Source organism: Marmota marmota, unplaced genomic scaffold (assembly GCF_001458135.2).
Source record: "Marmota marmota marmota unplaced genomic scaffold, marMar, whole genome shotgun sequence".
NCBI lineage: Eukaryota > Metazoa > Chordata > Mammalia > Rodentia > Sciuridae > Marmota > Marmota marmota.
This window is the reverse complement of record NW_026000174.1, coordinates 30,483,322-30,496,597: the sequence shown is the minus strand read 5'-3', so window position 1 is coordinate 30,496,597 and position 13,276 is coordinate 30,483,322. Positions and strand designations below refer to the sequence as shown.

Genomic DNA, 13,276 nt, shown 5'->3' with positions numbered 1-13,276 from the left:
AATATCTATGTGCAACTTTGGCAGGTGAGAATGGAAGGCCACAGATGGGAAAAGTGGAGAGAGACCCTGGTTCTCCTACAATTTATTCTGCAAGTACAACTATTTTCTGTGATGATAGAAAACTATAAAAAGAGAGAGAAAAATGGCAATTAGGAAACATTTCCAGAAAACTAAAACCTTGGGTAACCCAATTTGGAAATCTACTGTGAATAAACAAATTCTGTTACCTAATATGCTGATCTTTTATTTACTGAGAAGGGTTGAGCAAGAGGGTTTTTGCCAAGGCAGGTTGTTGGAACCCCTCTTCCCATTAATACTGAAGTCAGGAGAGACACCAGGAGCTGCTTCATCGCAAGAAGGTCCTAGAAGCCCTGCTTCCCCTGGAATTTTAGCTGGAGAAAAGGCCACAGGTGACTCTGTCTTCCAGGGAGAAATATTGTCTTGTTTTATTTTTGAGATCCATTTCTCATACAGTTAGTACATTCTAATTGGGAAGAAATCGTGTGTTCTGTTTCTTCATGGGGTCAGTGCTGAGCAGAGTAGGCACTCAAGAAATGCTTGTTGATTGATTTTAGCCTATTTTATTGGGTGCAAATGGGCCACAAACCAATAACACTTTGGATCGCTCTCTTTTCCCCCTAATGATCTGGCGGGTTTATGCTTCTTCCCCAACCTGTTTCAAATTTTTTTTAATATTTATTTTTTAATTGTAGTTGAACACAATACTATTTATTTATTTATTTATTTTTATGTGGTGCTAAGGATCCAACCCAGGGCCTCGCACTCGCTAGGTGAGCTCTGCTGCTGAGCCACAACCCCAGCCCCATTTTAATTTTTTTATACAGTAACAATTCTAAGATAAACAAATGGAAATGCAGAACTAGGCTATCTTTGAAATTCCAAACCTCAGAAACTAGATCTAATTCTGCTGCTCTTCCTTTCCTTTCAGCACAATGAAGCTGTGCACAGGAATTGTTTTCTGCTCCTTAGTCCTGGGAGTCAGCAGTGAAAGCTGGTATTCATTCTTCAAGGAGGCTATCCAAGGTAAAAACCTGGAGGATGGGGAGCACATCCAGTGGTCCCCAGGACTCATCTGAGCAGAGGCCACATAACTGCAAGATGTGGGTTCTCCTGAGAAGCCACAGATGGGGCAGAGCAGGAGTGTGGTTTTCTGTATCTGTTTCTGCTTCCACATTTGGACCCAGCCTGTGCTACTGGTGTTTTGTGCAGAGGGATCTGGAATTCCAATGGGGAGCTCTCACTGTGGGAATTCACAGATGGAAAATTTCTTAGTCCTAGAGTGTGGTTGTGAATTCATATGCCCCTGGAGGCTAGAGGTGGCTGAGCTGAATAAATATTATGCTTTATCCCAGGGAGGGAGAGTGCCTGGGACAGAGGAGAACAGCAGCACTTGCACAGAGAAATCCCACCCTGTCCCAGACATATGGCCGATGACTGGGATGCAAAGCTCACGGAGATTAACTTCTAACTTATAGCTGTGTATTAAAAAGAGAAAGCTCTCACTGATTAGCCACTCTGAGCTGAGATAGGGTGAGGAAACTGACACCGGTCTTTCCTGATGGAAAAGAAGCTTGTCGGCCAATTGTTAAAATGAAAAAAGTATGTTGTTAGATTTTGTAATACTTTGAACTTGAAGTGTGTTGTAATTAATTTTGCAACTGAATTTTTATAGATTCTTAAGTGAATGTGTATGAATTCCAATTTTTCTAAATTTTAAACTTCATGTGGTTTTGTTGTTGATTGTGGTGCTGGGGATGTAATCCAGGTCTCCAAGCACACTAGGCAAGTGCTCTATACTTGCTATCTCCCAAGCCCTCATGTGCTATTTTTAAAATGAAAAAAAGTCTCTGAATAACAGCTTTTAAAAAGAATTTTGTTGGTAATTGATAATTTTTTCTATGTATAATGAAGAATATCTTCTTCTTTAGGTCAATGTATTTCAGAATTTGTTGTGTGATCCTCCAGCATTTATATCTGCTAGGTGTGTTTGTTTTAAAAGTACATCTCTTGGGCTGAGGATGTGGCTCAAGTGGTAGCAGGCCTGGCATGCGTGAGGCACTGGGTTCAATCCTCAACACCACATAAAAATAAAATAAAGATATTGTGTGCACCTAAAACTAAAAAATAAATATTAAAAAAAAGTACATCTCTCAGAGGGAGAGAGGAGGGAAGGGAAAGGGAAAATACTGGGGACTGAATTAGAACAACTTATACCAAGTTTTCATAATTATGTCAAAATGAATCCTAATGTTATATATAACTTTAAAAAAATCAATTAAAAAAAGAGAAGTGGGTAAACCAGGCTGATGAGTCAGACACAATGATATAAGCTTCCTTATATCATTAGGCCTAGTCATTTGAGATAATACATCTCAGGCACTTAGTAGAGCAGTGCTAAGTTGGTAAACACATATATACATGCAAACATATTTAAAAATTAAAAATGTTAGGCTAAAGTCTAGTAATTTGCATTAATATGGAAGTTACTGCTTCCCAGAAAATATATAATATGTAAATATATCATAGAAATATAATTGTAACCAGCAAAGTAACTGTTCAATGTATTTTGAATAAACAATGACAAATGAGTCTGGTATTGTCTTTACTGGTTTCAAATTATATTTCTATGTTATATTTACATATTATATATTTTCTGGGAATGAGAAGAGCAAGACAAACTATGGTTTTCCAAGTTTTTTTTTTTTTTCCCTCTCCCAACCTGCCTTTCCACCTGCCAACTTCCAACTTCCTTTTCAAGGTCTTTTTGTGTGTATGGTTCTGGGGATCAAATCCAGGGAATTGTACATGATAAGCAAGTCCCCTACAACTGGGCTACACCCTTAACGTTGTTATGATTTTTTTTTTCATCACAATTAGTTTTGCCTTTTCTGGAAATTCAAATAAATAGAATTATATAGTTAAAAGAAGTACATGTGCTAGTCAGAATCTTAGAAGTTAAATGGACTAGGGATCACATTTTAAACTATAAATTCCTCTGGTTAATACAAATGAGAAAGATGGTCTAAGGTTTTGCTATCACACCCAGTGACAGAATCTGTCAGATGCTTGAAGATGATGCTTGGTAAGCAATTTGAACAACATGAATGATTACTAAGTAGATATCTGAGAAAGAAGTCACTATACCATGTCAGAGATAAATTACTTGGCTGAATTATAGACACAAAGTAAGTAATACATGCAAATAGTGAGAAAGTACATAAAGAATAATTAAAACTATCCATCTCCACTTTTCTTTTGTCCAAGTGAGATGGTATAAATAAGCTGGCTTACTTTAGACCCAAGCCGTGGCAGGAATAAAAAACATTCATTGAGTGGACAACTCAGACACAAGTAAACGATTCCTGCGGTTCTTCTTCCCATAGACCTGTTCTGAGCAGCTGCTTTTCCCAGTATTCTTAAAAAAAAAAAAAAAAAAAAAAAACAAAACTTTAAAAATGAGATATAACTTACATAGAGTAAACTGTACAGTTTGACAAACTTTTACACATATAATAAACACCCATGTTTCTACCATTGGATCAAGAGGTGGAACATGCTAAGCACTCTATTAATTAAAGTTAATTAACTTTCCCAAGGGTAGCACCTATTCTTATTTCTATTATTAAAGATTAGTCTTGTCTGCTTCTGATCTTTGAATATAAGGAGTCTTGTAGAATGTATATTTTATGTCTTTCTTTCACTCAACATTCTGACCATAAAATTCATTCAAGTTGTCTTTTAATCCACCAGAAAGGTAAGTATGATTCTCCCAATTAAAAGGTGAGTTAAGGTGGAGTGTAGTTGGCAGAGCAGAGAGCTGAACATTTACATTTATGCTCTTCAGGTAAACCTCACTTCCCATGTCCTTTGGAGCTCTCCAAAGACAATTCTACCTCCTCACTTACTAAATGCCTATTTCAACAGCTTTTCTGTGCAATTTACACCCATATCAGCCAAATTTACTTAAATCAGAATTGCCTTCATACAACTTTTTTCTTCAGGCCATGATAGATGTGCAACACTCTTCTCGCTGCATCCCCCATGCAGTCCCTGGATCCTACAGATGTAGTGTCATTCTCCATTTTTTTTTCTCCCTTACATGACAGTCCCACCTCTTCTTTGTACACAGCATATGCAGAACCATATAAGACATAGCCTAGGGCAACAGAACTGCTAATCAATCCAATCCAATTTAATTCACTGAGAAGTAGCATTTCTAGTGTTGCATATCTTTGTCTCGATGTATAATTTCAAAGGATTACTTTGTCAAGAGCAAAAATTTGGAAGTCAGTAGAAATTTTTCATTCCTCCACTTCATCAATACATCACTAGGTTCATATTCGTCATTTTTGTTCCTTTCCAGGGACTGCGGACTTGTGGAGAGCCTATTGGGACATGAGAGAAGCCAATCACCAAAATTCAGAGAGATACTTCCATGCCCGGGGGAACTATGATGCTGCTCAAAGGGGACCTGGGGGCATCTGGGCTGCTAAAGTGATAAGGTAAAGTGGAAATGCCACTGAGCAGCAGGCAGAGCTGGTCGCCCTCCAATCCCTTCTGCCTGTGGCGTGTCCTCTTTCCGTCTAGGCTTCCAGGGCCTGAATGGCCTGCAGAGTTGGTCAGTGTTGTCGCCTCTCACCTCTATAGAAAAAGCAAAAACTAGAGAGGGCATCTCAAAAGTGCCCTGTGTCAGGGTACAGAAAGAATCAGCTGATTCAATGCCTTTTCCCAAGAGCGTTGATATTTTAGTTTTTCTGTCCTTGAGGACTGACTTCTCTAGGCTTCTCTTGGTCATTCCTTGAGCATCAGGGGAGGAGGGAGTTAGGAGGCAGAGCTATCTCAGGTGTCAGATTAATTTCCTCTTTCCCCCTTCTTTGGATTTTAGCACTGCTGGCAAGTATTTTCGGGGGCTCCTAAATCAGTATTATTATGGAGGCGGCCATCGTGGATGGGAGAACATTCAAGCCAACCGGAAGGCTGAAGAGTGGGGCCGAAGTGGCAAAGATCCCAAACACTTCAGACCTTCCGACCTGCCTGAGAAGTTCTGAGCTTGCCGCTCCTGCTGCTGTCAGGAAATTAGGCTGGGGGCCACACACCTCTCCTGAATGCTGGGCTTCATGTCCCAGGGACTGGTACAGGGCATCCAGAGTTGTCCAATAGATGTTTTCAAATTTAATTTCTTGATGGAAACTAGAAACTTTGAGATCGACTTTTTGAGAAAAACGGTCATCTTGTGTCACAATGAAGGTAAACAGCCCCATAAAGGAGGCGCCTGTGACTGTGGGGTTGCAAGGACCCCCAACCGGCCCGTGACAATAAAGGTCCCTCACATTATCCCCGCCAAAGCCTCTCTCATTCTTAGTGGTCCCAGATTCTCATGCTGAGTAAGTCTGAGCTGACAAAGTACTGACCATCATGCTGGGTCCTTCATGACGTCATCATGGCTGGCACAAGTTTCACAGGCAGCCTCCCATCAATCTCTGCATAAACCCAATCATAATTATATCAACCTCTATCCTCCCCCTATTTCTGGTTTCAACCCAGGCCTCTCTCAATACAGACTCTACTCTGCTCAATCAGTTGCATCCTGTTCACTGTCTGGCTCCAGGTCTTGTCCCCCATGACCTCCTTCCATATTGAGGGGGTACATTGCTTCAAGAAGCCTAATCCCAGGAGCCCTATCCTAGAAATCATCATCTTGGACCCCATCTTATTTCTTAACAATATCAATACCTACCCCAACTAAATTTTAAATAGTCTCTGCTTGTTTTACCTAATGAATAGCTCTCACATTAGTTTTTCTTGTCTTTATTCTCACTGTCTTTTAACTTGGGTAAAATTCTACTTCCTGTTCTAGAGGGGAAGTGAGATATGCAGATAGACACAACATTACTAAATATGAAAGGCTGTGTAAAGTTTGTACCTCTTTGTTAAGGCAGAAAATCCCAGTTAATTTACTAATAAAGCCAAGATTTTCTTTCCAAAGAAGGTCAGTATAGTTTCAAGGAACAGTAAAGGATTAATAAAAAGGAAGATTCCAAAAATAAAAAGAGACAGGCTGGGTGCAGTGGCACACATCAGTAATCCCTGTGGCTAGGGAGGCTGAGGCAGGAGGATCTCCAGTTTAAAGCCAGCCTCAGCAAAAGTGAGGCGCTAAGCAACTCAGTGAGACCCTGACTTTAAATAAAATACAAAATAGGGCTGGGGATGTGGCTCAGTGGTCTAATGCTCCTGAGTTCAATCTCTAGTACACCCTCCCCCACAAAAAAAAAGATAAGAAGAGATAGAATAACTGCTGCACCAAAGTCAAGCAGAAGCCTGAGGAGGTAGATCAATCCCATAGGTGATGGGTTAATTGACAAATGAGTAGAAACATCTCTTGTTTGAGAAAAGAAGGAAGGTGAAGAGAATGAGACCAGGGGAGACAGAACATTTAAAATGGACAGCAAGAGACTGGGGTTGTGGCTCAGCAGTAGAGCACTCGCCTCTCACGTGTGAGACCCTGGGTTCGATCCTCAGAACCACATAAAAATAAATAAACAAAATAAAGATATTTTTAAAAAAGGGCTGGATTGTAGCTCAGTGGTAGAGCACCCTTGAGTTCAATTCCCAGTATGGAAAAAAAAAGGGGGGGATTCCACCTCTTGAGTCCTCTTCTTCCTCCGGGGAGAAGTCTTTTCTACTGTCCTTTATTTATTTATTCTTTTTAAAGAGAGAGAGAGAGAGAGAGAGTTTTTTCAATATTTATTTTTTAGTTTTCGGCGGACACAACATCTTTGTTTGTGGTGCTGAGGATCGAACGCATGCCAGGTGAGCGCGCTACCGCTTGAGCCACATCCCCAGCCCTCTACTGTCCTTTAATAAAGCTTCTACTTTCCACTCTAAGAAAACAAAACCAAACAAAAAAAATGGACAGCAGACCTGAGGGAGTCATGGTGACTCCTAGAGCTCAGCATGTTTCACTGCATTTGCCCACATGCTCATCATTGCTGGGGGCAAGCATGTAAGAAAACAAAGGGCAAAAATCATGGCTATCTGACTGCATGTCATTTTTAAAAAAACATTTATTTATTTATGTATTTTTTTTTTTAGTTTTAGGTGGACACATTATTATTTTTTTTAATGTGGTGCTAAGGATCGAACCCAGTGCCTCATGCATGCTAGGTGAGCATTCCAGCACTGAGCCACAACTCCAGCCCCTGCATGTCAATTTTGCATTCATGTACCTATTCTAGCCCCTGGCATAGTGTAGATGCTCAATAAATATGTGATGAAATGAGTGAATGAAAAATTATTCTTCAGAAATTAACAGATCTAGGAGGAGGGTTTAGGAATTGTAGAAAGTATGGATGTTTTACACAAGTGTTAGCCTGTGGAATGTGCTAATGAGTCACTTCAATATGATTATGCAAATCTATACTAAAATACCAGCAAAAATGACATAATTGTACTCTATCGCAGATAATATTTGATTTTATCTGGCAATGCTTTGCACACTGTCTCATAGAAACAAGAATTATGACTCCTATATCTAAATAAGCCATCAGTCATAATGGTATCTGATGGAAAGCATTGGGAGAAAGGAATAAATATTTTGAACTTCCAAAGTACTGTGCTCACAGAACACACTGTGAGCCACACTGAATTTCTCTAAGACACCATAGACTTAAGGATGCATTATAATTTTTAACTGCCAAGAGAAACATGCTGCCAATTACACTAAGACATAATGCTTTCTTATCACCCAGAGATTTATTTTACACTTAATGAAAATGTTTAGACTCACTTAGACATAGATTTTGGTCTTATATCACTTTGTGTATATACAGAAAGGAAAGCATAAAAAAATAAGTATTCCTAAAGCAATGAAGTGCTTAATGAATGCTAACTTGTTTTTAGAGAATCTTTCTCAAATTTATTGATTATAAATTTCTCAAATCTAATATAATTTGAGAAATTTATAATCAATAAATGTGTGTCTTAGAAGTGATTAAGTATGATATTTAAATTTAAACCTAGATAGGTTCTCTCTTATTGTATTTACTGAGAAGGAATAATAAACTTTTAGTCATTAATTGCCGCAGTCTGGCTGGGCACACAATCACGAGCCACCACACAGCTTGTAGATTCAAACAGCAACTCTTTATTCCCGAACTCACACCAGCCGTCTACAATCACATTCTGGGGAAATCCACGTTCTCTGCCCAAATCCACCTCCACTGGGCTTCTATCTCCCAAAGAATACTGTCTGAATCCCGTGAGAACTCAAGGGGAACTCAGGCAGCAGGATACGCCCTATTCCCAGCAGGAATAATCTTAAACCTTAAACCTGGAACCTAAACTGGGAACGCCCTAAACCCGATTATCTTAAACCGGGAACACCCTAATCCGCCCTGGTCCTTGAGCAAGGTCACCTACATTCAATGTCACTGCAAAATGTCAGCAACATGGAGTACGCTGGCAAGGAAATTGTCATACCCACTTGGCTAATGGCTCCCAGCAATTAATCACAAAGTTTTTAAAGAACACCCCCCCCCCCGTAGGAATGTGACCTTTAGCCTCATAGCATGGTATGACCACATACTTGGAAAGCATCACAGAGTTTACTTAATCCATAGCAAATAAAAGGACATGGAATTTGTTTATTTATTATAATTAGCCTTGGAAAATTGGTTCATGCATACATCCTTCATAAGGCAGAAAATTCCAGATTCTGTGGAACTACATAAGGCTTAGTCTGTTTTCTGTTGCTGCAACTTAATATTATAGACTGGGTGACTTTTAAAGAATAGAGGTTTACCAGGCTCAATGGTGCATGCCTGTATTCCCAGCAGTTTGGGAGGCTAAGCAGGAGGATCACCAGTTCAAAGCCAGCCTTGGCAACTTAGGGAGACCCTAAGCAACTCAGTGAGACCCTAGCTCTAAATATATACATATATTTAAAGGGCTGGAGATGTGGCTAAGGGTTAAGCACTCCTGGGTTCAATCACCAAAAAAAAAAAAGAAAGAAAAAGAAAAAGAAGTGGATTATGTAGCTCATGTTTTGTAGGTGGGAAGTCCAAGAGCAGGGTGCCAGCACCTACCTGGTAAGGGTCTTCTCATTGCATCACAACATGGCGGAGGACACCCTGGTAAGACAGGGCAAGTGTGCTAGCTCAGGTCACTCCTCCTCTCCTTATAATGCCATCATGGGAATTCCATCCTCATGACCTCTTCTAATTATAAATAAGGACCCTATCTCCAAATACTGTTAACATATAAATTTGGGGATTAAGTGTTTAACACATGAATTTTTAGGGGACATATTCAAACTTGGTAGATGCTATGTCAGGACCCTGGCTGGAAAGAGAGGACACATTCAAACAGGTACTGTGAGGAGAATTTGATAAGGGACTATGAAGTACTGGCACAGTACAGAGCAATCACAAGGGCTGGGCCATGCCTTGGTCTAGAAATTACCTGTGTGTCTGGGGGAAGTGGGGACATTTTACCCTTTAGACCTAAGGCCTAGAGGATGGAGTGACTACTGAAATCAGGGATGGAGAAGGAGAAACAGGGAGTCAGGAGAAAAGAGAATGCCAGAGACATAGATCTGTGTGGACAGGGTTCCTGACAGGAGTTTGTGATCTTTCAGTTTGTGGTGACTATATTCTGAGGAAGTTGTGAGAATAAATCATCAAATCTCCCTCTCCTCATCTCCTGCTAGCAAGAAGTCAGAGACAAAGGTCTATATAGTTCAACCACCTAGAACAGAAGGCAGAGTGAAGAGGGCAGAAGGTGGCTCTTGAGGAGCCTCAGGCAGCTCTCCTATAGCTGTGGGGGATTGATTTCGTAACTGGGGCTTGTGCCAACTGATAACCTTTGTTTCTTGTGGGACGCTATCTTATGTGAAGGTTGTTGCCTCAGGACTTAAAGACCATTACTGATGAAACTTGTAGATGCTTCAGGGGGACTGGAAGGGCAAGGGGGGAGGGTACAACAAAGGTTACCGGTAAAGCCAGATGCAGCTTGCAAACCAAGGCTCTCTATTATTATAAACACATGACATGAATACAGTACATACTAGACAAAGGTGCCATAAACATATATTGGAGAAAAGAGCCTCTTCAACAATGGTGCTGGGAAAACTGGAAATCCATATGTAGCCAAATGAAATTAAACCCCTATCTTTACCCTGCACAAAATTCCAAGTGGATCAAGGACCCAGGCATTAGACCAGAGACCCTGTACCTACTAGAAGAAAATGTAAGCCCAACTCTCCATCATGTCAGCTGAGGAACTGACTTCCTCAACAAGACTCCTAAAGCACAAGAAATATAATCAAGAATCAATAAATGGGATGGTATTAAACTAAAAAGCTTCTTCCCAGAAAAGGAAACAATTAAAAGCATGAAGAGAAAGCCTACAGAATGGGAGAAAATCATTGCCACCTGCACCTCAGATAGAGCATAAATCTCCAGAATATATAAAAAACTCAAAAAACTTAGCATCAACCCCTCCCCAAAGAACCCAATCAATAAATGGGCAAAGGAACTGAACAGGGAGTTCACAAAAGAAGAAATACAAATTATCAACAAATACGTGAAAAAAGGCTCAACATCTCTAGCAATTAGAGGAATGCAAATTAAAAAACACACTGAGATTTTACCTTACTCCAGTCAGAATGGCAATTATCAAGAATACAAGTAACAATAAATGTTGGAAAGGATGTGGGGAAAAGACACATTCATACATTGCTGGTGGGGATGCAAACTGGTGCAAACACTCTAGAAATCAGTATGGAGATTCCTTAGAAAACATGGAATGGAACCAATACTTGACCCAGTTATCCCACTCCTTGGTTTATACCCAAAGGACTTAAAAACAGTATACTACAGTGATGTAGCCACATCAATGTTTATAGTAGCTTAATTCACAATAGCTAAGCTATGGAACCAACCTAGGTAGCCTTCAACAGATGAATGAATAAAGAAAATGTGGCATATATAAACAATAGAATATTACTCAGCTATAAAAAAGAATGACTATGACTTTTGCCGGTAAATGAATGGAACTGGAGACTATCATGCTAAGTGAAATATACCAATCCCCAAATAACCAAAGGCCAAATGTTCTCTCTGATATGCAGATGCCACCATGCAACAAGGGGAGAGGGAGGGAAGAGAAGTTCATTAGAATAGACAAAGTGGAATGAAAGGAAGGGAAGGGGATGGGAATAGGCAAGACAGTAGAATGAATCAGACAAAACTTTCTTATGTTCATATATGAATGACCAGTGAAACGCCACAACATGCCACAGGAATGGGATCCTAATTAGAATAAGCTACACTCCATGTATGTATAACTTGTCAAAAATCCACTCCACTATCATGTATCTAAAAGAAATAAATGAAAAATAAACAGATGAAGACTAGGTCTATAAATGATATACGTGACCCAAATATAAACCATCTAGAGAGGAGTCTCAGTTCAGAGCTTTTAACTTCAAGTGGTTTTGTTTTCCTCCACTTTGTTTCAACTGTGATATGATACTCTCCTCTCTGTCCTTAACAATTGGGCCTTTTTTAATTATTAAAAGTTGCTGTACTGCCGTTCTGTTCCAAACTTCAAAATCATGTGTGCTTTAAAGCAGTCCCCATTGCTGGACACATTGCATTTGGGACACTGGGAGGGGTGAGGGCTCAACAAGTTCTGTCACCGTTGCTCCTGCTCCAGCACCTTGGAGGAGGGTGGGGAGAGTCCAGCTCTGTGGTTCTTTTCATCGGGCCTCCTGGCCTCAGGGTTGGGATAGGAGAGAGCAGTAGCAAGCAGGGGACCACCCTGGCCTCACCTTGGTTTGATGTGCTCCTCACTGTTGCTGATAGTCCTTGCTGATTTGGGGGTCTCCCCAGAGATGGTGGGCATGATTACTCCTGGGGTGAAGTTTACCTTCACATCATCCCTCTCAGAAATGGAGGACTCCCTAGAGAGGCAGAATCACAGTAGGCATCAAGAGTCTGTGACTGGTCCTGGCAGGGGCTTGCCTCTTCTCTGGGTAAGGTGTTGCCTCACCGGGCCCAGTCACTGCCTTTACACTAATGTCAGTGTGGTCCCTCTAATAGGTCCACCCTAATGACCGAGGGTCTGTTCCCATCCAGGCAGCAGAGGTGGATAACAGCTCACCCCCATCTTCTCTCTGGGCACTCTCTAATACCACCCTCTCCTTCAAACTCCACTGGTGTGGACTGCTCTATCTTTCCCAGATTTCTAAATGAGAAGCAAACACCAGAATGTCCCTGTCTGACCCACCCACACATCAAGCTCCCCCAAGAACACTTTCCCTACACTCTGCTGCTTGGACAGGGATGCCAGAACAAGCTGACTATTTTTGCAGCTTAGTATGCACTCAGCTGGGGACTGAGAAGGCATTTTTCTTTTCTCCTGGTACCCCAAATCTAGATGAAGAGGCCAACAATATCTACAATACCATATTCCCCGTAGCAGAGCAACCCTGCTCTCTCCTGTCCCTGCCTTTGGTCCTCTGCTATGGACCAGCTGGTGCACTAGGGATAAGGAGGGCATGGTTGCTGAAGACCTGCACTGCTCCCTCTCTATATGTCCTGGGAGCTTATGAGGTCTGACCCCACTTCTTGGATGCTCTCTGTAGGATGTTGGGTACTTGGATAAAGGATCATTCAACAGCCTGCTTTTCAAACTCAGGGGTAAAGGGAGCCTCCTCACAACCCTCCAATTTTCCAGGTTTATATTTTGAAACCTGTTTTTTGTTTGTTGTTTGTTTTTCTTGGTCTTGGAGATTGAACTCAGAGGCACTCAACCACTGAGCCACATTCCCAGCCCAATTTTTTATATTTTATTTAGAGACAAGGTCTCACTGAGTTGCTTAATACCTCGCTAAATTGCGGAGGCTGGCTTTGAACTTTCTTTCTTTTTTTTTTTTTTTAAATTCAATTTTTTTAATTGGTTGTTCAAAACATTACAAAGCTCTTGACATATCATATTTCATACATTTGATTCAGGTGGGTTTTGAACTCCCAATTTTACCCCAAATACAGATTGCAGAATCACGTCGGTTACACATCTACATTTTTACATAATGCCCTATTAGTAACTGTTGTATTCTGCTACCTTTCCTATCCTCTACTATCTCCCCTCCCCTCCCCTCCCATCTTCTCTCTCTACCCCATCTACTGTAATTCATTTCTCTCCTTCTTTATTTTCCCATTCCCCTCACAACCTCTTATATGTAATTTTGTAT

General features: G+C 40.7%; 1 protein-coding gene across 1 annotated transcript; it reads left to right on the top strand.

Moving 5' to 3' along the window:
- The first annotated feature begins 254 nt into the window (after positions 1–254).
- Positions 255–5,360, top strand: LOC107135686 (serum amyloid A-4 protein-like). The gene is made up of 4 exons (XM_015477681.2): positions 255–410; positions 950–1,044; positions 4,385–4,523; positions 4,907–5,360. Exons 2-4 carry the CDS (start codon positions 954–956, stop codon positions 5,067–5,069), a joined length of 393 nt encoding a protein of 130 aa, XP_015333167.1. The 5' UTR covers positions 255–410; positions 950–953; the 3' UTR covers positions 5,070–5,360.
- Positions 5,361–13,276: the final 7,916 nt, after the last annotated feature.